This window comes from Muscardinus avellanarius (assembly GCF_963383645.1).
Source record: "Muscardinus avellanarius genome assembly, chromosome: 12".
Taxonomy (NCBI): domain Eukaryota; kingdom Metazoa; phylum Chordata; class Mammalia; order Rodentia; family Gliridae; genus Muscardinus; species Muscardinus avellanarius.
The window spans coordinates 56,099,171-56,122,359 of record NC_137798.1 but is presented as its reverse complement, the minus strand read 5'-3'; the positions used below and the strand labels follow the sequence as shown (position 1 = coordinate 56,122,359).

The following is a 23,189-nucleotide window of genomic DNA, read 5'->3' as shown; positions in this document are numbered from 1 at the left end:
GCTTCTATCCCATATACTCCATTTCTAAATAGTCTAGGTCATGGCCTTATGTCCCTGGATTGCCTGTCTCATTATGCTGCTTAAGAATATCTACACACTGGTTATAAAAATGGGCTAAAACAATTTTAACTCAGGGTTGGCAAATACGTAATCATTGAACATCTGCCTTTAAGATTCTTTGAATGTCAAGTAAAATGACAAAAGCCTAAAACATACACTTCCTCCCTTGGTTTCTCTAATCCTGGTTATTTAGTTTTTAAAGGGGGGGGGGAGATGGATAATTAAATGTTCTATCATTTAAAAAATGAGATAGAATTCAGACATACTGTGTATTGTATCTTATGTTCTTATAATCACTCAAGAGTGAGATGAGGCAGGCATGGTGACACACCCTTGTAATCCCAGTACTTTGGAGGCTGAGACTGGAGGATCACAAGTTTGGGGCCAGCCTCAACTACTTAGTGAGGCCTCCATTAACTTAGGCCCAGTTTCAAAATAAAGAATAAAAAATAGGCCTAGGGATAGAATGCCCCTAGGTTCAATCCCCAGTACTTGGGGTGGGGGGAATAGCGAGGACATGTTACTTTTTCCAAGTCTAAAACTTCAAGAAAGTCTTCTTATTTATCATATTATCTCCATAAAAAAAGGCTCTTCTCATTTCCATCTCACTCGGGCTCATGTGCTGTCCTATTTCTGAGTTGTGGCAAGTGTGAGGCCAGTGGGGAAGTCTTAGGCCTCATGACTTGGGCCTGGCCCCTTCAGCGGCGGCTGGGATGGAAGGCGCTGCTCCTGACCAGCCTTTGCCCTCGCCCTTCAGATGCAGCACCCGAGGTCCACTGTGATGCTTAGCCCACCCCCACACTGGGACCCACAGCTGCTCCAGCAGCAAGCCTGTCCACTGGTGCCCCGGGACCAGTTCCTGCAGCTTCAACACCAGCTACTGCAGGCAGAAAGGAAAAGTGAGCACCTACAGGAGGAACTTGACAACAGGACCTCCGAAACCAATGCGCCACAGGTATGAACCAGCTGCGTTTCTCCTCCAGTAGCAAACTCAGATCACCTAAGTGATTTTATGTTTACCAAAAAGTAAACAGTTCAATGGTAAGGATAAAGAACCTAAATCTCCTACCAGAGTTACACCTTCCCTGTGTCACAGGTCCACAGAACTTCAGTGCTGGGTTTTTGTTTATTGGATTTTGCTTTTTTTTTTTTTTAAGCACTACTTTCAAACTCTCAGCTGAATAATTAAGTGTCCAGGTCTCCTTTGCACACTTGTAGTAGGTAACAAACTATGGAGGTCGCTTGAGCATAGTGTACCACTGCCCAGAATTCTCATTTCAGGTGAAGAACATTACAAAATGTAAATATAACTCTGGGATATTCACTACTAACAGAATAGCCTGAGCTTTCCTGTGCCAGAGAGTTAGGGCGTGCCAACCCCCATGGAAATAAGTAGAGGGGATATTTCACAACGAATAAGGTAGGATGTATAGTCAGTGGTGTAGTCTTAATTGATGTAGTTCATCAAAGTTAATTTTTGAGCACTCTAATATTAACAACTACTTTTAAGAAAATAACGATATTCCCATTCCATTAAATTAGCATTAGCCTAGCTTACTACCAGATACAATCTTATATTACCTAGATTTTCAAATAGTTATTTCTCTTTAGTATTCATTTATAACCACCCCTTTTCAGGAGTTTTTTTTTTAACTCTTTGTCCTCATCCATTTAGTTTATAATTAGACATTTTTTAAAAAAGCACTTCTTTGTGGAATTCTAAATTCTTTCTGGTTTAGATGTATTTCTACTTCCATATAGTTTGCCCCTATATTAACATTCACTAAGAAGTTTCCCAGATCTTTCTTAATCCCCTCAGGGCTGCGTGGCAAGTCACATTTTCACTGTGATTCTCCACAGGGGCGATTCTGTTTTCCTCTGCTACTAGTATATATGTGTGCCTTGTTAGGATGCATGGTACTGCCACCTATTTTTCCTAACAAAACTTTGAAGATTTTTTTTCTTCCTTCTATACTTTTCTCATGTGCTTCCCAGCTTTCTAGCATTAAAATTAAACCTTTAAGTTAAAGTTGTGATAGTAGGTGTTTCAGTTTTCATTATATAATTACACTATAAAACCTTGACCTCAATTTCTAATGGACCTTCCAAACCAAATGATCTGGCTGGGATTCTACTCACTGGTGTCCCACACACTCTACTTTCAAAGTATGTTCTTCCTAACCCACCAAATGTCTAAACATAAAAAGATTCCTTTTACTCCACTTAAGTCAGGATTCGACCAAAAACTATTAAGATTTTTGTGCCAATAAAAAAAAAAGCCCTCCAGTCCTCCCTCCCTCCCTCTCTTTTCTGACCAGATTGCCACCGCAGGCTCTCCCATTTCCAGTTGGAGTTTGATTAGAATCTGCATGTTGTCTGTGTGTGGTGATGTAACCTTTCTGCCTCTATTGCTTTGCTTGCATACGTAGTGTTGACGTGTGTGCTTTAAAAAAGTGTTTGCATTACAAATGTGTGAATTTAGATTCCCTATAAAAGTATAACCTCAACATCAGGGTGAAGTGTACCACTTGCCTTCTTTCTCTAGGCCTTGCTACCGGAGCAGCGAGCAGTGCATGCAGATTCCTACAGAAGGATTGGGCACCTGTGAAAACTGGGCTGCTATTGATGGCAGTTGTTACCATGGCAGACTCTCAGATCACATGCGTGTGCACGCACGTGCGCGCACACACACACACATTTACACCACAGTAACAGGAATATAAGCTGAGACATGTTGGAATCAAGTGCTCTTTTAAATTATTCTATCATTTCTACTGTTAAGCCTTTGCAGTATTATGCCTCTTATTTATTTATGTAGAAATGACAAATGTTGTGAATCAAATTCACAAACTTCAGCTTGTTACAAATCATTTTATTTATACCATTTGAAGAGTGCGGATCTAAGATTCTGGGAAGGATGTATCCTATTATATTTTCTCATTCCATATGTTGTAATTAGTTTGAACAAAAAGGTACTACTTTTATATATGGAATTTGAAGAAAAATCAGGGTTATTTATACTGTTTTGTATAAGATGTATAATACTTTTTGACAGGAAAAAAGGAAGCTTCATTTTGATGAAACAATAAAATAAAATTTAAATTTATGACTGCCTTTGTTTTTACTTGTTCCTCTACTCTTTTGCTATACAACACATTCTTGTCATTACGTGTTATTATGGTATTTTTGCTTTGCTTTGTTTTGCTAGACAAATAGAAATCAAGCATTTTTAAAGCATGCCTTTTTAAGAATATCTAAGTGCCATCAGTCATCAGCACCTCAGCTATGCTTCAAGACTTGAAGCACCTTCTGAAATCAGAAATTCCTTATGTGGGCATTTTGGTGGACAGCAGGGTGGAAGGGAGGGACAGTTGGTCACATTCTGATCTGCTCTAGGTCACACTGCTCCCTCAACCCAAGTACTCCTTAACCGTCTCTGTTGTGTGAGAAGACGAAGAAATCCAGGGCCCTATTCCTGCCCTGTGGTTTTATCTGGAAGTAAGTTGTCTGTGGGGAGAAGATTCTTAATTTCCAACCTTCTCTACTGATAACAGTCCTTCGGTTCACATTGACAAGTTAAACTGGGAAACAGATGGCTAGGATACCTGCAGGAAGAGGCTGATTATGATGAAGAAAAAGCCCTAAATAACCCTCACAAAAGTCATAGATGATGTCAAAGGAAAAACAGATTTGCGTGTCGCAGGCTGACATTAGGCACCCCTGCATACACTCAGTGTTTGCTTTGTTGTTGAGAGGCCCGCGGTATTGCAGAGACCCCAATCAGGATGGAATGTTGACCACCATCTTGTAATTTACTTTGGATGCCCAATTTTACTAGAAGAGGTGCACACAGGTATTCAATTATGGGTTTTAAGAATTGCTTTATGTCAGAGATCGGTGGTACCACAGGTAAGAGTCTTTGTTTTGTCTTTGATTCCTTCTCTGAGAGGGTTTCTTGTCTGAAATGTGCAATCCACACAGCGCTCAGAAGTCCCACTTCATCAGAGAGCCATCCTTCCTATTACATAGGAAAAGCATTGGCTGTCCTCCCCCTAGGCCTCTTGTGGAGAGAACTACTATTGTTAACTGTGTGTCATGATTTTCAAATGATAATACAAATTCTTTCTTCCCTTCAGGGAAGCCAGGAACAGCTGGTGACCATCATGGAGGAACGAATGTTAGAAGTTGAACAGAAACTAAAACTGGTGAAAAGGCTTCTTCAAGAGAAAGTGAATCAGCTCAAAGAACAAGTGAGCCTCCCTAGTCACCTCTGTCCACCTACCTCACGTTCCAGTTTTACATTCCTCTATTGCCATTAACTTGTTAATTTGTGTTGTCTAATAAAGGCAAGTTCTATTAGAAATGTCTAGAAGAATTTAGGATTCACTATCCCTATTACCACCCCCAAAATAAGAATTTTGTATTCTACATTTTTCCCAAAGTTCTTTTTAAGATATATGTTTGTCCAAATTTTAAAAACTATATATTTGCCAGTTGGGTGTGTGGCTCATGCTTGTAATTCCATTGCTTGGGAAGCTGGAGGAGGATCGCAGGTTCAAGGCCAGCCTCAGCTACTTAGGCCCTCTGGAACTTAGTGAGACTCTGTTCCAAAAACAAAGAATAAAAATAGGGCTGGGATTATAGCTCAGCAATAGGATGCCCCCTTGACTCAATCCCCAGTACCACCCCCCCCAAAAAAAAATTATGTATTTGCTAACAGTGACACACATGGATCTAAGTCATTTCTTATGAAATTCAGTGGCTCTTATTGAGTAATTACTAGATTTTTTTTTCCTGCCCAAGAAAAGAAATGTACTATTTATTTATTTATTTATTTATTTATTTGTTTATTTATTGTGGTACTGAGAATGGAACCCAGGGGCTTTTCTACCTCTGGGCTACACTCCCAAACCTATTTTATACTTTATTTGGAAACAGGGTCTCACTAAGTTGCTGAGAGCCTCACTAAGTAACCGAGGCTGGCTTCAAACCTGTGTAATCCTCCTGTCTCAGCCTCCCAAGCGCAGGGATTACAAGCATGCGCCACTATGCCTAGCTCTAGAAATGTACAATTTTAAACAGGAAAATTATATTGGTAAAAGAATTCAGAGATAAGGCCAGGTGTGGTGGCACACATCTGTAATCTCAGCATTCGGGAGGCTGAGACCAGAGGACCGTGGTTTGTGGACAGCCTCAGCTACTTAGCGAGACCCTTCACAACTCAGTAAGACTCTGTTTCAAAAATAAGACTAGCCGAGCATGGTGGCGCAATTTGTAATCCCCGTGCTTGGGAGGCGGAGACAGGAGGATCGCGCAGGTTCGAAGCCAGCCGCGCTGGCTTAAGAAACCCTGTTTCCAAATAAAAATATAAAATAGGTCTGGGAGTGTAGCCCAGAGGTAGAAGGCCCCTGGGTTCCATCCCCAGTACCACCAATAAATAAATAAATAAAATAAATAAATAAGACTAAAAACTAGGGCTGGGGGTGTAGCTCGGAGGTAGAATGCCCCTGGGTTCTATCCCAGTACCACAAAAAATAAAAATAAAAATAAAAAAGAATTCAGAGATAATAAATGGACTTTAGCTTTCCTATTCCCGATAGCTTATAATAAACTCAAAAAGTACCTTATTGCTATAATGAGATCCCAAAGGGTATGCTTTCAATAGGGTATGGACCTAAAATTCCAGACTACTAAGAATCCTGATACCTGCTACCCACTGGTGGCAAATGTGGTCTTAGTGTTTAGAAGTTAGTTATACATCTACTGAAGAGCCATGCTAGAAGGAACACCTCCTAGGAAAGTGTTACAGTGTCCCTGGATCCAAGATTGAGACAAAACAAGTTGGGGAAGTCACCCAACCTGGTTTTCAAGAATGTTAATCCCAAGAGAGGATCTACATAAAGATGTAGATAGGAACCTTCCTGTTCATATATATATGTATAAGAGTGTGGGGGGGGGGTGTAAAACTAGGAATTGAAAAAGAAACTAAGAATTGAACTCAGAAGCATTTTACCTCTGAGCTATACCCCCAGCCCCAACAGAGTCTCACCAAGTTATCGCAGGCTAGCCTTGAACTTGTGATCCTTTTGTCTCAGCTTCCAGTTGTCTTATATAGAGAGGAAAGAGAAAAAGTCCTGTTAATAAGCATTTGTTCATTTGGTCCTTTAAGTATTGATTCATTCAACACATACTTTCTGTGTGCCAGATCTTGTTTTGAGCACTGGAGACACACCAGTGAGCCAAAATTTCTGCCCATAGGAAATATAAATTCTACATTTACCTACAAAGGTGGCAACCATTTTACCAAATAGCAAGTTCAGAAGTAAATAAGCTGGATGTGATCGTATAAGTCTATAATTCCCATATTTGGGAGTGAGACAGGAGGATCTATGGTTTGAGGCCAATGCATGGTAACTTACAAGACCCTGTTTCAAAATTTAAAAAAAAAAAAAAAGGAAAAAAAGGCCTGGGGGTATCTCTCAGAAATAGAATTCCCCTGGGTTCAATGCTTAGTACTACAAAATAATACAAATAAGTAGATTCTTTTTTCAGTAGGAAATCCAAGAGAAAGAGATACTTGATCCAACCCAGAGGTTTAAAGAAAGCTTCTTAAAGGCCTCTTAAACCAAATCTTGAGGGTTGCATGAGATGTGAACAGCTAAAGAAGTATGGGAAGGGCCTTCTAGGCTGTGGGAACATCGTGGCGTTCAGACAGCATGGGAGGGGGGGGACATCTATAAATGCATGAGCAGTCCTGATTTATCCTCTCCTGGGGAAGGAGACTAGAGAGGAGAAGGAAGGGCCTTGCTTGATAAACCAAGAGTTTGAATTTTATTTTGTACGTGATGAAGAACTATTTGAAGTGTTTCTTAATGAAGGAAAGAAAGAACAAGTTGTTTAGAACATTTTAATGAAGAATAGGTTTTGAGACGTTGATATGTTACACCCACCAGCAGTCTAATTTATCGTGAACCTTTGAAATGCTAATAAATTATCCACTAGGTAATTGCTCTCTATTTCCTTAAACCTCTATTCTTTTAGATGCCTGGATTGAAATTGGGTGTAAAACGAGGAGTTAAATGTATAATGTGGGAAAGATAAGCCAGGGATGGCGGCACATTGTAATCCCAGTACTAAGTAGACTGAGGCAGGAAGATGGATCACAGGTTCAAGGCAAACCTCAGCAACTTAGCAAGACCCTCAGTAACTTGGAGAGACCCTGTGCCAAAATAAAAAATAACAAGCTAGTGATGTAGTTCAGAGATAGAATGTCCTTGGGTTCCATCCCCAGAAGAGGGGGGGGGAGGGAGGGAGGGAGGGAGGGAGGGAGAGAGAGAGAGAGAGAGAGAGAGAGAGAGAGAGAGAGAGAGAGAGAGAGAACACACCACATTGAAGGAGCAGTAATATGAGTCTGCTACACTGTTTTCCCACCTCATCTAGGATTACAATACATTTTGTAAATGAGGTCCCAAGGAGTTGAGGAAATATCACTGCCAAAACCTCATCTCTGTTATACTCTGTGAGCCAATTTTTTAAATGATCGGTAGGTTGAGTTATGAATAGAAAGATTGTCTATTGCTAAGAGCAGAATTTAACACAGTCCACACCTTGTACCTCAAAACTTTAAGTTATGAAAGTATTTTGATATTTTTTTAAAGTGAAGAAATAGCACTTAATTTGTCTAGGTGAAAAAGTTTTATTTCGGAGCCTCCAAATAGTGATCTGCTCTTTTTATTAGTAACTTCTGCACAGAAACAGTTTGGAAAAAGTGGATTCACTCCACTTGTTTCCTAAAAGCCAAATGTGATGTCAAAGCTGTTGCTGTAGCCAGGCGTGGTGGCACACACTTGTAATCCCAGCATTTGGGAGGCTGAGACAGGAGGATTGTAGTTCAAGGACGGCCTCGGCTACTTACTGAGGCCCTCTGCAACTCATTGAGACCCTGTTTCAAAATAAAGAATAAAAAATAGGGCTGGGGATGTAGCTCAGAGGTAGAATGCCCCTGGGTTCCATTTCCCAGTACAAAAAAAAAAAAAAAAAGAAAGAAAAGAAAAGAAGAAGAAGCTGTACTGTAAATAAAAGTGTGTGACTGGTTGACATGATATGTCTTTATAAAGCAACTGTCCTGATGTCAGCCCTTAAAAACCCAAATGTAATTACAGAAATGGAATCAGGGTGTTTCTGGTTCTGTCTCTAGCTCTGCAAGAATACTAAAGCAGACACAGTGGTGAAGGATTTGCATGTTGAAAATGCCCAGTTGCTGAAAGCTCTGGAAATGACGGAACAGCGACAAAAAACAGCAGAGAAGAGAAATTTCCTCCTGGAAGAGAAGATCGCCAGCCTCAGTAACATAGTCAGGAGCCTGACGCCAGCCCCGCTGACTCCCACACCCCCTCTGAGGTCGTAGACACCGAAGGACGCACGCACATGTGTGCACTTTACTAAAATAGATGGAACATTTCAGTAGGTCTCTTGGTCCTCTTTAAAAAAAAAAAAAAAACTCCTGATGGCTTAAAATTAAGCTGAACCTAAATCTTCCAGCAACAGAACTGGAAACTGCTCACCATACATGTTTTTCTAAATAGACCTTTATGGAAGTTCTGAGCAATCACCTATTTCGCTATTTAAATGATTCATAAGCTTTGAAATTATATCTTAAGTGTTTAATAGCTACCAAAAAGGTGAATATATGAAAAAAAACTTTAAAACCCCAATTTTCAATGTGGTTTTTAAAAATTACTATTATATACAAATCTGTGTAGAATTCAGATATTTAAATTTGAGATTTGAGTAGAATGATTATTACAAACTTTATTTTAAAAACAAATGAGGTATTATACATTTAAATACTGAAAAGTCATTCTGTTTATAATAGTTTGGGTCCTTCTAATTAATTGGTAGACTATAATTCTGTTTAATAAGAAAGCTGGGCTCAGTAGCTATTGAGATCAGAAAAGTCCAAGCCCTGAGCTGGGTGTGGTAGTGCACACTTGTAATCCCAGTACTTGAGGGGCTGAGACAGAAGGATTGCAGGTTTGAGGACAGCCTCAGCAAGTAGTGAGACTCTCATCAACCTAGTAAGATCCTGTTTCAAAATAAAAATAAAATAGGGCTTGTGGTATATCTCAGAATTAGAATGCCCCTGTGTTCAGTCCTCAGTAACACACACACACATTGAACTCTTTTGATGCTGACTGTTACTACTCTTGATGTATGCTCGATTTAGAACTGCTTTACTCAACTGCACTCTTATCTAATGATGAAGTTTTACTTTTCTTTCAACAGCCTTTTTCTTCCTCCTCTTAGAAGTTTCATTTGAGATCTTGTCTTATAAGAAATGGATAAAGCCAAGCTGGGCATGGTGGCACACGCCTATAATTCCAGTACTTGGGAGGCTGAAACTAGAGGATCACAGGTTTGTGACCAGCCTGGCAACTTAGTGAGGCTCTAAGCAACTTAGTGAGACCCTGTTTCAAAATAAAAAATAAAGAAAGGGCTGGGGGTATAGCTCAGAGATAGAATATACCTAAGTTTGATGATCCCCAGCACCACATAAAAAAAAAAAAGAAGAAGAAGAAGAAATGGATAAAGCCACATTCTTAAAAATTTGAACTCTAGCGAAAGCACTGAGCAAACCACTTTTGGATAAACAGCCACTCTTGGAAGAGAGATACACAGACCATGTGGGTTTGCTGGTCTTTAAAGTCTTGGAATTTGTGAACTTACTTATGAGATTGCCTCAAGAACTCAGGGAACAATTGCTTAAACTGTCTTCCTGAACTACTGTCAAGCCTAAGAATTTGAAATGTATAAACCATGTGACCTTATTTATTTGTCTTACATTTATAGCTATAGAATTTTCATTTCTACACTTTAGTGTATTTGAACTGTCTGAAAATGGCCTTGACTTTAGAGTTAAAAAAAAAAAACTCATCTAACTTAAAGAAGAGCTTTTATTATTTGTTGAATGGGGCAAAATTTCTATGTTCTTCCTCTTCTATACCTCAGATCTGATCATCAGAATCTCTTACTGTGATAAGCACTGGCATGCCACCCCACCCAGTTAAAAATCTCTGCTTCTAGCCTACTTCTGTCAGTGGTTGGTGGAGGATTTACAAGATGTAAGATATACCAGAACTCATTCCAACACCTACTTGCTTTTAAAGTAATTAGATCAGAAATTTTTCCTTTGATATATTCCAGGAGGACCTAAACCCATATATTTACAAAAAGTAGGACAGAAAAAAAAAAATAAAAACAAACATTAGCTGGACAAGTTTACATCTGTAATCCCAGTACTTGAGCGGCTGAGACAGAAGGATCACAGGTTCAAGGACAACCTCAGCAACATAGTGAGATTCTGAGCAATCCAGTGAAACCCTGTTTTGAAAAGTAAAAAGAGCTGGGGTTGTAGCTCAGAGGTAGAATGCCTCTGAGTTCAATCCCCAATAAAACACACACACACACACACACACACACACTACTGTTTTAATGGGCAATAACACAAGATAAAGCAAAAACGCCTAAGAAATTATATAATGCCTGAAACTCAATCTCAAAATAATTTCTATCAAGGAACTTTAGGGTTCTACCTACTATATCAATCTCTCCTGGAAACAGGAACCCTCACTGCGAGAGCCCTGACAAGACACTGCTATCCATGGAACTAGAGTTCACAGTGGAAGATGAGGCAGGCCTTCCAAGTTTTGCAGAGCTCTTATCTGGAAAAAATAATTTTAAATCCTTCCCTATAATTATGCTTCAGAATATTGGTCATCTGCTATCATGCCTTTGCAAAGTCAGTCTTCTCCTGTGCAAACGTTCCTAGTCTGTTTAACCTCTTGGATGGCACTAGCTTTAACAGGAATCACTTTTCACTTCAAACTGTGGATTGGCCTTGGCTAAGGTCACAAATAAACTAAGCATCTGTGGTGTGCTTCTGCGATGTGCTTCAAGTCACTCTAGGGTGCCACTGGAACCAAATGCCGAGCATATTTCTCAGCCAGTTTAGCATGTGATCACATTTGTATTTCTTGTTTTTATTTTTTACATGATGAAAGTGTAAGTTTGTTTCCTATAAACATATTTATGTGTATATAAAATGTACAATGAATGTAAATATGACTTCTTGTAAAGTTTTAGACTTTATCCAGAATTAAAGTCAAATGAAAGTTAATTTAGCCAACATGTAAGTAACTTAAAAATTTTGGGAAAAAAGATCAATATGAGAAATATCATGAATACTTTAAATGTATAGATCTGTACAGCAGTTTATTTTTAATAAATAAACTGTTTAGAGTCGGAGTTTAACTGGCCATTTATAATAAAGCTTACAACTTTTAACACACCTTTTAAAGAGATTAAATGTAAACTGTTAAAATTATGTGTAGGCCGGGAGTGGAAACACAACACTTGTAGTCCCAGTACTTGGGAAGCTGAGACAGGAGGATCATAGGTTTGAGGACAGCCTCAGCAAGTAGTGAGACTCTCATCAACCTAGTGAGACCCTGTCTCAAAATAAAAAATAAAAATTTAAAAAATAGGGCTGAAGCTATAGCTCAGAGGTAGAATGTTCCTGGCCTCAATCCCCAGTGCCACCAATATATAAATAGATATAGATTTTGCCTTCAGACTTTTTAATGTTACTCATTAAAATCACAAGCTATATATTTTATAGGAATTCCGCTGCTTTTTTATTAAAAGCATTGATTTCTAAATGCTTGTGATCTAAAAACAGTTATTCTAAAAAGTTCTATAAGATTGAATATTCATTTCAAGGGTAGGGAATTAAGTTTACCTTTGGAAAAGGAAAACTTGGGTAGTAAAACTTCCATTAGCCTATTTTGCTTTCTTCTACATATTAAAAACCTAAACTCTGAAGCTCAAATCTGTGAAGGGAGAGAAGTAGGAGAGGGGTAGAACCAACCACAGTATTTTTATTTATTTTTCTACAACTCTTACTAGACTTTTAAAATATTTTAAATGTGAATCCTTCCCAGAAGCCTCAATGCACTGTTGATACATTTAACCATCAGCATATTTTACAAAAATAGATCATGAAATCATAGGTTTTCAAGGTATAGAAAGAGTTCTTACAGGTCTAGTATTTCCAATAAATGCACCAATACCTAGAGCAGGTATTATTTTGAGGAACTTTTTTTTAAGAAATGAGTAAGAGTTTATGGCAGACTTAAGTTTTGTAGCATATGGAAGATGAGTTTGTGATTCTTTTTATTTTGCTGAGGGAAGAAAAGGAAATGTGTTGCTATTGTCAGCAACCTTAAAGGTATTCCAAATCAAGGCAAGCCTAAGTGCTTTGTAATACTATAGTATTAAGCAAGTCGTGTTTTGAGTGGATTACCTGTAACGAATGACTCATTGGAATAATGCAATTCTACAAGTTATGCCAAAAACCAAGTCAAAGACTAATAACCAAAGCTCTCATTTTTAAAATATTCATGATTTCATGTTTGGACTTATTTGAACATCTCAGCACTATAAAATAGTTTGGGTTTTGTGGCACATGGTTTTATGGATAGCTGTTTAATAATAAATCAAAAGTTAACCTTTTGCTTCTCAGCTTTTTTTGAGTAAGTTAAATGTATTCTCATTGGGGAGAGATTATCATAGCATGATTTAAGGGAATATTTTTTTTTTAAGGAAAACCTGAGTTCATCTAAAATCTCTAGAATTCTATTCAGACGAAAATTAGTGTTTATATCAGCTTTGTATATTTCATTTTAGCCATTCTATCCTGCGAAGATTTTAATGTGAGCTTAAAATGTAAATAAATAATTTTACAAATATGCCTCTTGTTTCCTACGTACCCTGAACTTTTATCAACAGTTTTAATGTCTTTATCATTGGTATTTAGAGTCAAAACATCAAAATATTGCATTAGCTGGTGGCACGTGCCTATAATCCTAGCACTTGAGAGACTGGGACAGGAGGATCACAGGTTCGAGGCCAACACATCATAACTTAGATCCAATTTCAAAATAAATGGACCGAGGTGTAGCTCAGTGGTAGAACACCCTTGGGTTCAATCCCCAGTACAAATATACACATATAGACATCTATATGTATTTATCTACACGTGCATATATACATACACACACACACTACAAATGCAGAATCTCAGGCCCCACTCCTAACGTACTAAGTCAGAATCTTCATAAGATCCTTAAGTGATATGTTTATGGCTTAGAACACCAGGACTCCACTCCTGCCAAAGAAGTGTTGACTCTCACGCTAGCCATCGTGGGGAGCCTGTGCATGATGGCAGTGCAGAATTCTGGCTTTCCCTGCTTCAAATTTTGCATGTTCTAGAGGTGGCTTTATTTCACTTTGCCATCTTGATGATTGGATAGTTCAGACTTTTTTTTTTTAACCGAGCCACTCATGGGTATACTTGTATAAATACCTACATCTGGCAGAACAACATTTAATCACTGTTAATTCAACAGCTACCATGTCTACTTCAGTGAAGAAAGATCCTAGGAGGGGATCCAAAATGAAGAGAAGCACCCAGCACTCACTTCTTCCTCCACCAAGGACCAAAGTAACAAGCACAGAGAACAGCCCATTTAGAGATGAGTGGCTGTGTGATGCCACTGGAAATTTAAGAGGAACCTTGTGGGAATCAGAGGTCTGGGATGACAGCCTAGAAGGGAACACACTCAGGTGTCTGCCTCCCCCAATCCACAGCCCAGTAGGGAAGTCTCTCCTCTACGGGCCAAGTCCCAGCCAACTCCATCAATGCAGAAGCTGACGATTTTAGATCCTGGAAAGTTCCAACAGCCCTCACAGGCTGGTAGCCCTCTTAGATAGGTAACCTGATACTGGGATTAGTAAGACCTTAGATAAGTAACTAGTCCTCTTAGATAAGTAACTTTGATCATGGAGAGTTCCACAGGCCTCACAGGCTTGTTTGTAGTCCTCTCAGAAAAGTAACCGGAAATCTGTACTGAAGCCCAGCTTCTCATCTCCCAGGGAATGCTCAGGGTGCCTCAGCCAGCAGCCATCTTGAGAGGTGAGTGACTGAGTTTGGCCTGCCCCGGGGTATATTTCCATCCCTGACTCCACAGACTCCACTGCACTTGGGGGCAGCTGTCCTGTCCCTAAGGCTCCGTCCTGCAGAGCCCTGGGAAAGAACACACAAACGCCGAGTCTGTTGATGATGCTTCCTCTTTAATGCTTTCCCTTCAATGCGCACAGCAGGCAAATATATATCAGTCTCATAACCCCTCCCTCATCACTCCACCAACCCCAAGCTTCCCACATCTAGGGCATGCACATTTCTAACCCTCTCATAGGCGGGCTGGTGGTAGCATGAGGCGCTACGTCACTGATCATCCGTAGGGCGCCTGATAGGGCTTACTGTGCAGGCTCAGGGCACCGCCAGCCTTGTGAGCCTCATGACTTGGCAACAGGCCTAGGCGCCATCTTGAGCCATCGCCCCATCCCGGTCTAGCCGAGTGGGCCCCGACAGGCAGCTGCTCTGCAAACCTTACTTGCCCCAGCAAAGTGACTGTGATGGAAGCCTGCTGGGTATCCTGCCCTGTATGGGTGAGTGTTGACACAAAGGGAAATAGGGATGGTGGACACTACCCTCCAGAGCAAGATCGGGGTGCTTGTCCTCTGGGGCCAATGCCAAGACTGAAGAAGGTACCCATGCCGTTCCTCCCCGTGGGACTCAGGAACCCATCACTGACTGGGCAGGGAGGGAACAGGACACTGTCCACTACTGCCCACAGGGATTGCTAGTTGGGCCTGGAGTAAGTCCATGGCTCCAACTGTCTACTTGGCCCAGGGCCACACGATAGCTAACGGGTGGGGAAGGGAGTCCCATCCCAGCATATATGGCCGAAGAGGCCAAGGGGTGTTGCCCAGTGCCACCTCTGCCCAGCTCCTGGGCATATACCACCTGCAAAGAGGAATACCACAGTCCTATGACACCCACCTGTGAGGCTCCCACCACCACCCTCCCACAGCCATCAGACCACACACTGCTGTCAGGACTGAGTGTGAGCCACAGAGGGATGCTACAGTTCCCACCACAGTTCCCACCATGGAGCACCCCACACACACACACCACCTGGCCCAAGGACAAGTGCCTCTGTAACCTCGCCATGCTGGAGCTGCCATAAGAAGCCCTGGCACCCGGAGCCACGACTCCCATTGCAGGAGAAGCCACACAGTGAGCTGCCCCACACCAACCCACACCAGCCTGGCTGCACCGCTAGTGTCCACCTGTGTCCGTCCAACTCTACCAAGGCACATATTGTGCCCAAACCATTAATCACAGCCGCAGACACCATCGAAGGACTATGCTATGATCTTTTAAAACAATATAAGGAAGATATAAATTTTTATTACTATCATGCATAAATCAAAGAAAATCTATGAAACATTTTAAAGAAAGCTTCCTTTACCCTTGAATCTCCTTCTTTGTGTTCACAAAAGCTGTTTTTGCCTTCCCAGGGGAAGCAGATACCACTTTGTGGTAATAGTTTGGAAGGTAGCCAGGTTGGGAGGGGGGCTTTCTGCTGAGGAAGGCTCCCTGGGGTGGCCTTGGGGATGATGAGGTCTCTCCTGGCCCTGTTGTCTCTCTGGCCTCTGTGATGTGATGTGAGAGCGGAGCCTTGCTCTCTCCTCTCTGTGTCCCACTGCCATGTCCTGAGACCCGTAGATCCTCCTGTTGACTGAACCTAAAATCTCCAAGAAACTGAGCAAATAAATCCGCCTTCTAGCCGGGCGTAGTGGCGCACGCTTGTATTCCCTGCACTTGGGAGGCAGAGACAGGAGGATCGCACAGGTTCGAAGCCAGCCGCGCTGGCTTAATAGACCCTGTTTCCAAATTTAAAAAAAGTATAAAAATAGGTCTGGGAGTGTAACCCGGAGGTAGAAGGGTTTCCAGGAACCCCAGTACCACCAAAAAAAAAAAAAAAAAAAAAAAAAAAAATCTGCCTTCTAAATTGTGGGGTCAGTTGCTTTAGATTTTAGCAATGAGAATGTTAAACAAGACACCTTCTAATTTATTTAATCTCCAGTAGATGCTAAGAAATTTTAAGAAAAGAAGTAGTGTCATATTCACCATTGTGTTATTCCCAGCTCCCAGCTCCCAGCTCAATGCCTGGAACAATAGTGGTGCTCAATTAATACAGAGCACTGCGCACCGGTTTGTCTTCCTGTAACAGCACTCAAAGAAGAATACACAAGAGAATCATTTTATATGTGTCATGTAATGGTATTCTTTTTAGTCTTCTCTTTATTCCTTATGAAAGTCCAAAGTTCTAAAAATATTTTAGCAAAGAATTGAGGAAATGTTCTAACTATTTTAAGGAAAAAGCATCTTTCAGTAAGATAAAAATCAAGTACTGTATTCCAGTAGTTGAAAGATTGCTTTTCCTTCGTGGGCCCATAAATCATAGTCTAACAACTCTAACAATAGCAGTACAAACTCACGACATTTACTCAGATGAATGGTTTGTAAAGACAATGTAGCAAGCCAAACATCACTTTTTCAGAAGAAAAGGACAAAATTATAATGGCTATTTTATTTTTTGGGTTTTTTTTTTAAAGTTTATTTGGCAAATTTCTACAATTGCTATATGAGAAATTTCAATATTTCTATTTTTTGTGTAGAAGCAAGAACTTAAAAGTTGATTCAAGCTGAGTGTGGTAGCACATGCCTATAATATCAGTACTTGAGAGCCTGAAGAGGAAGATTGCAGGTTCAAGGCAAGTCTCTGCAACTTATCAAGACCCTTAGCAAGACCCTGATTCAAAATAAAAAATAAATAAAAACAGTTAGGGTGCCAAACATGGTGATGCATACCTATCATCCCAGTACTTGGGAGGCTGAGACAAGATGATCACAGGTTCAAGGACAGCCTCTGGAATTTAGTGAGACCCTGTTTCCAAGTAAGAAGAAAAAAGGGCTGGGAGTGAGGCTCGGAGGTGGAATGCCCCTGGGTTCAATCCATAGCACCACAAAAAAAACAAACCAAACAAACAGCTAGGGTGTAACTGGAAGTAGAATGTCCCTGTGTTCAATTTCTAGTATCTTAAAAAAAAAAAAAAAAGAGCTGGGCGTGGTGGCGCATGCTTGTAATCCCCGCGCTTGGGAGGCTGAAAGAGGAGGATCACACAGGTTCGAAGCCAGCCTCAGCTACTTGGTGAGGCTTTCAGCAACTTAGTGAGACCCTGTTTCCAAATAAAATATAAAAAAGGTTTGGGAAGCCGGGCGTGGTGGCGCACGCTTGTAATCCCCGCGCTTGGGAGGCGGAGACAGGAGGATCGCGCAGGTTCGAAGCCAGCCGCGCGCGCTGGCTTAAGAGACCCTGTTTCCAAATAAAAAAGTATAAAAAATAGGTCTGGGAGTGTAGCCCGGAGGTAGAAGGGCTTCCAGGAACCCCAGTACCACCAAAAAAAAAAAAAAAAAAGTTTGGGAGTATAGCCCAGAGGTAGAAAGCCTCTGGGTTCCACCCCCAGTTCCACACACACACAAAAAAAAAAAAAAAAGAAAAAAGAAAAAAGAAAGCTGGTTCGTGTTCTGATTGTATGCCATGGTGCTGGCTTTGATTTTGTGTCTGGATATTATTTAAACATCTTTCTATAATAAATTTTTACCCACCTGCTTGAACCTAATGATCTCTTGATAAATAGCTTCCCTTGGCTCTATTTCTAGTCTTCTGCTCATTAGACTTACAATTTAAAAGGGAAATAAGACAAGCTGGGGTGTGGTGGTGCACGCTTATAATCCCAGCACTTGGGAGGCTGAGAAAGGAGGATCGCACAGGTTCAAAGCCAGCCTCAGCTATTGAGCGAGGCTCTCGGCAATTTAGTGAGACCCTGTTTCCAAATAAAATATAAAATAGATCTGCGAGTATAGCCCAGATGTAGAAAAGCCCCTGGGTTCCACCCCCAGTACCACAAAAAAAAGGGGGGGGGGAGATAAGACAATGACCAGGGCTACTTCAAAACAATCCATTAAAATTTTCTCCTAAATGAAAAAACAGCTTTACATCTTTTTTTTAATTCAAAGACGATATTTAAAAGAACAATTAAGCATCTAAACAACAACAAAAAAGATTAGAAATAAACCTGCCACTCAGTAGTAACTAGTGTTAACATTTTAGTGAACTCTCTTCCAATCTTATGTTTAGATAGGCACCCATACACACACACACACACACACACACACACACACACACACGCAGACAACCAGTTTTATATAAATGACAGCATGTACATGTATATAGGCTTGCTCCACAATTTTTATGTAAAGAACTCACATTATGTTTTTTAAATCTGATCTTATTTGTTACACTTAAAAATTTTTTATTTTTGACTGGACTTAGAAGCAGCGGCTCTCGTGGACAGCTGTGTCTCTTGGCAACCTGTTCCCAGCATTTTTCTTTGGATTCCTTTATTCTCTTGGCCCAAAGCTTAGCATATTCTGCAGCCTCGTCCTTATTTTTCTTAGTAAACTGCTTCTTTAGAGCAATCACTGGTGTTTGTGTTTCAGGACATGTGAAGTAACAAGACACTGAATCTTGAGTGCTTTGGTCCTAGGTTTCTTAACTTCCTTGTTTAAGGGCTTTCTGACAACACATTGGTGGACATCCTCTTCTTTGGAAAGATAGAAAAGTTTGCAGATTCTGCTAATGCTTTTGGGCCAGAAGAGATGAGGCACAGTGGTATCCTTCAGTTCAAGATTATCCTTCTCTCCTTTTTTTTTTTTTAATAATCAAGTTGAGAATGTTCAGATCGGCATCCACAATGCAAGCCCAAACCGATATGCGCACTCTCTCCAGTTCTAACAGCAACGCTCCTTGCTCAGTAGTAGGCAAACACGGCAGGCTGGGGATCAAGACACCCTGCTCATGGGGAAACCTTGCTTGTCATTGCCACCCCTGACCCGGGCCACACAACTCTTCCATTCTTCACCCAGAGCGTGAGCAGCAACTTCTGTGGCCACACGCTTCTCGTAAAAAGTACAAAGTTAGCTGGGCGTGGTGGCGCACGCTTGTAATCCCAGCATTCGGGAGGCTGAGACCAGAGGATCGCGGTTCACGGTTCGCAGACAGCCTCAGCTACTTAGTGAGGCCCTCTGCAACTCAGTGAGACCCTGTTTCAAAATAAAGAAAAAAAATAGGGCTGGGGGTGTAGCTTGGAGGTTGAATGCCCCTGGGTTCCATCCCCAGTACCACACACACACACACACACACACACACACACACACACACAGTACAGAGTTTGCATTCATTGTCCACTATAGTGAATTTCTGGCAGCCAGCGACTGGGAAGGGGACATTCAGCTTCACCTTAGTGCAGTGATTACCTACACAGTGCCACGTAAAAATGTCACGCAACTTTTCTTAATCAGTGTGAATCCGGCTTCGAGCTCCTCACTCTGGAACCCATAGAGAGCTCACAGATACTGATCCTGGTTGCAAGGTCTTCCTCCTCTTTTGCTTTGCTCAAGAGTCCCATCCACTGACCTCTCGCCCACTACTCCTTTTTGCCCCCATTTATTTATCTTTTCAACAATTATTCCTGTCATTATTCTTGGTGACTTCTATTTTCATATAAATGGCAGGAGTCCAGAGAAGGTAAAGACTTGAGACAGCAAATGTTGACAATTCCTTTAAGAAGCTGGGAAGAGCAAGGAGGAAGAGGAAGGTAGGGCCTGGAGAGAAGAGATTTATTTGTGCAATCCTCCTACTTGAGCCTCCCAAGTACTGGGATTACAGGGGTGTGCCACCACACACAAGCAAGAAGATTATTATTATTATTATTATTATTATTATTATTATTTTGGTGGTACTGGGGGTAGAACCCAGAGGCTTTCTACCTCTGAGCTACACTCCCAGACCTGTTTTATATTTTATTTGGAAACAGGGTCTCACTAAGTTGCTGAGAGCCTCACTAAGTAGCTGAGGTTGGCTTTGAACCTGTGCGATCCTCCTGTCTCAGCCTCCCAAGCAGGGATTACGAGCGTGCGCCACCATGCCCGGCTCAAGAAGCCTATTATTTTAAGATAGGGGAGACTTGAGTTCAAATGTGTGAGGAGTGCCAGTGGAATGGAAGAATAACAGATACCATCTCATGATAAAGGAAGAAAAACCTGAGACTGGTAAAGAAGGCAGTGAAAACAAGAATTGTCTCTGGTTGTGCGGTTTTCAGATGTGTATTAAGAAGTAGTAGGGCTAGTGTGTGTGAGAGTAAAGACTCTGAAGTGGGGACACTAAGTAGGTAACCTAAAATAATTTTTAAATGGTCAAAAAGTAGAATGTTTAATGTGTGCGTGTGTGTGTGTGTGTGTGTGTGTGTGTGTGTGTGTGTGTATGGCAGTGGTGGTGCTGAGGATGGAACCCAGGGACATTCTATCTTCAAGCTACACACTCAGCCCAATTTTATATTTTATTTGGAAACCAGGTCCTACAAAAGAGCCTCTCTAAGTAGCTGAGGCTGGCTTCAGATCTGCCTGTCTTAGCCTCCTAAGTACTGAGATTTCAGGTGTGCACCATCACACCTGGCTAAACTGAAAATTTCAGAAGTAGTCTATATCATAGTGATAAAAATAGATGGAGGTAAAGATTATAAAGGATGAAGACATAAAAGTCTAAGACTTAGGATTACCTTCTTGTCTAATTCCTTTGTACCATCCCTAAAAAAAAGGGGAGACAGTAAAATGCCTTGTCCCTGACTGCCCATTTTCTGTTCCCCAAAACCCAGTCAGGTTAGGGGAAAATGGGAGCAAGGCTGAGCCAGAGCATGCAGATCTGTGCATTGTGGAGGCCACTGGCCTTCTCTCATGCGCACTGGGAACCGGGGCAAGTTAGTCCCATCTGTAGAAAGCTACTTTCTTGCATGTGCCCCAAAACAATTGTTCCTGGTGAGGCTGGCCATACAGACACCTTGAGCAAGCTCGCGTTGCTGATTCCACTGTTTCTGCAGTCAAACATACCAATCCTCTGAGTGAGAACCAGTGCGAAACAGAGAACACTGGGGAAAGGATGGGTTCGCTCGTCCAGCTGGTCGCCCACTGGACAAAACCTCTCCTGGGAGCGGAGGCGCTGCTTGGCCAAACACAGTGAGGGGTGGAGATGCTATCTGTTGGCCTAAACTCTTCTTGAGACACTCACTAATCTCTTGGGAGCTTTCCCTGATATATCATGGCTTGCACGCTGTCTCCAGGCAATTCTTTGGCCTGTCAGCAACCCAGACTGGAGCAACCCCTCCAGTCTCCATCATCTCATCAGCTTCCCGCTTGCCAAGATCACCACAAATCTCTTAATGTTGCTCCACTCCAACCTGTTCTCCACACAGCCTCCAAATCTCCAGCACAAAACTGTTGTTTTGAAATGTATATACATTTTTCATGTGCTTTTATTGGTGTATTATAGTCTCACATCATAATGTAAATCATGTTGACAGTGACACCCATGCGCACACCACTGGGTGGGCCCTCGCCCCAGCCTCCCCATTTTCCTCCCTCCCAATATAGAGTACCAAGATTGACGTTGGTATATTAACATTGACGTTGGTATATTAACATTGATACACATAGTGGATGGTAGTATTTCCATTAATGAACTTCAGTCTTTCTCCTCCCCTACCCTTAGACCTCCTCCCTGGCTCCACTGAGGTTCCTCCTCCATTATCTGGAGTCCCACTTGTATCCCAATTACTTCCTATTCTGTACATCTTAGAGAAAACATATGACCCTTCACTTTCTGTGCTTGGCTAATCTCACTTAACATACTATTTTCCAGGTCCTTCCATCTTCTTGCAAATGATGGACTTTTGTTCTTCTTTATTGCTGGGTAGAATTCCATTGCGTATATTTCCCATTATTTTGTAATAAATTCATCAGTTAATGGACACCTGGGTTGGTTCCATAATTTGGCTATTGTGAACTGTGCTGCTATTAACATGGGTATGCATATATTACTGTAGCTCTCTGGTTTCAATGTCTTTGGGAAGATACCCAGTAGTGGTATAGCCAGATCATATTGGTGGATCATATGGTTTTCTAAGGAATCTCCATACTAATCTCCATAGCTGATAAACTAGTTTGCACTACCACCAACAGTGAGGAAGAATTCCTACTTCACCGCATCTCGCCAACATTTATTGCTACTTGACTTCTTTATGCTTGCCATTCTGATTGGGGTTAGATGGAATCTCAGTGTAGTTTTAATTTGCATCTCCCTAATTGCTAATGACGTTGAACGTGTGTGTGTGTGTGTGTGTGTGTGTGTGTGTGTGTGTTATTGAAAATGAAACCCAGGGGCATTCTACCTCTGAGCTACACCCCCAGCCCTATTTTTCATTCTTTATTTTGAAACAGGCTCTCACTAAGTTGCAGAAGTCCTCACTAAGTAGCTGAGGCTGACGGAGAACCTGCAATCCTCCTGTCTCAGCCTCCCAGGTACTGGGATTACAAGTGTGCACCACTACACCTGACCAACATTTTTTCATGTATCTATTGGCCATTTGTATCTCTTCTTTTGTGAAGTGTCTATCCAATTCAGTTACCCCTTTTGGGCATGCACGCGTATGTGTGTGTGTGTGTGTGTGTGTGTTGCTGGGGATTGAACCCAGGGGCATTCTACCTTCGAGCTACAGTCCCAGCATGATTTTTTATTCTTTATTTTCTTTATTATGAAACAGGGTCTTGCAAGTTGAGGAATGCCTCACTAAGTAGCTGAGGTTGGCCAAGAACCCGGATCCTCCTGTCTCAGCCTCCCAAGTACTGGGATTACATGCATATGCCACCATGCCTGGCTTGTTGCCCATTTCTTGATTGGGTTATTTATTTTTCTAGTGTTAAGTCTTTTAGGTTCTTTGTATATTCTAAATATTAGTCTTTTGTCAGAGATAGCTGTAAAGATCTTTAATTCTATAGGCTTTTTCTTTAGACTATTGATATTTCCTTTGATGAGCAGAAACTTTTTAGTTTGATGCTATCCCACTTATTTATTCTTATTTTAATTTCCTGAGCTTTGGGGGTTTTGTTGAGGAAATTTCCACCTGTGTCTATATGTTAGAGTGTTGAGCGTATGGCCTACTCTCATGGCTTCACAGTCTCTGGTCTAACTTTCAGGTCTTTGATC

General features: G+C 41.3%; 1 protein-coding gene and 1 pseudogene across 6 annotated transcripts in view; one reads left to right on the top strand and one right to left on the bottom strand.

The window, feature by feature from the left end:
- The window catches only part of NIN (ninein), a gene marked incomplete at both ends in the record, with an annotated part of 106,246 nt that extends 97,688 nt beyond the window's left edge, over nucleotides 1-8,558 (top strand). For 2 of the 5 annotated variants that reach the window (XM_080708090.1, XM_080708089.1), the window contains 3 exons: nucleotides 818-1,015; nucleotides 4,197-4,310; nucleotides 8,258-8,558. In XM_080708090.1, coding sequence (XP_080564216.1) covers nucleotides 818-1,015; nucleotides 4,197-4,310; nucleotides 8,258-8,467 — 522 coding nt within the window. Of the gene's footprint in view, nucleotides 1-817; nucleotides 1,016-2,605; nucleotides 2,669-4,196; nucleotides 4,380-8,257 lie in introns of those variants that run through there. The other 3 variants (XM_080708092.1, XM_080708091.1, XM_080708093.1) reach the window with 2 other exon arrangements.
- A 6,245-nt stretch (nucleotides 8,559-14,803) lies between these two features.
- LOC308271014 (small ribosomal subunit protein eS6-like) lies at nucleotides 14,804-19,060 on the bottom strand (annotated as a pseudogene). The gene is made up of 2 exons: nucleotides 18,360-19,060; nucleotides 14,804-14,986 (listed from the first exon to the last, which is right to left on the bottom strand). The product of its transcript is annotated as a small ribosomal subunit protein eS6-like (transcript).
- Between the last annotated feature and the right edge of the window lie 4,129 nt (nucleotides 19,061-23,189).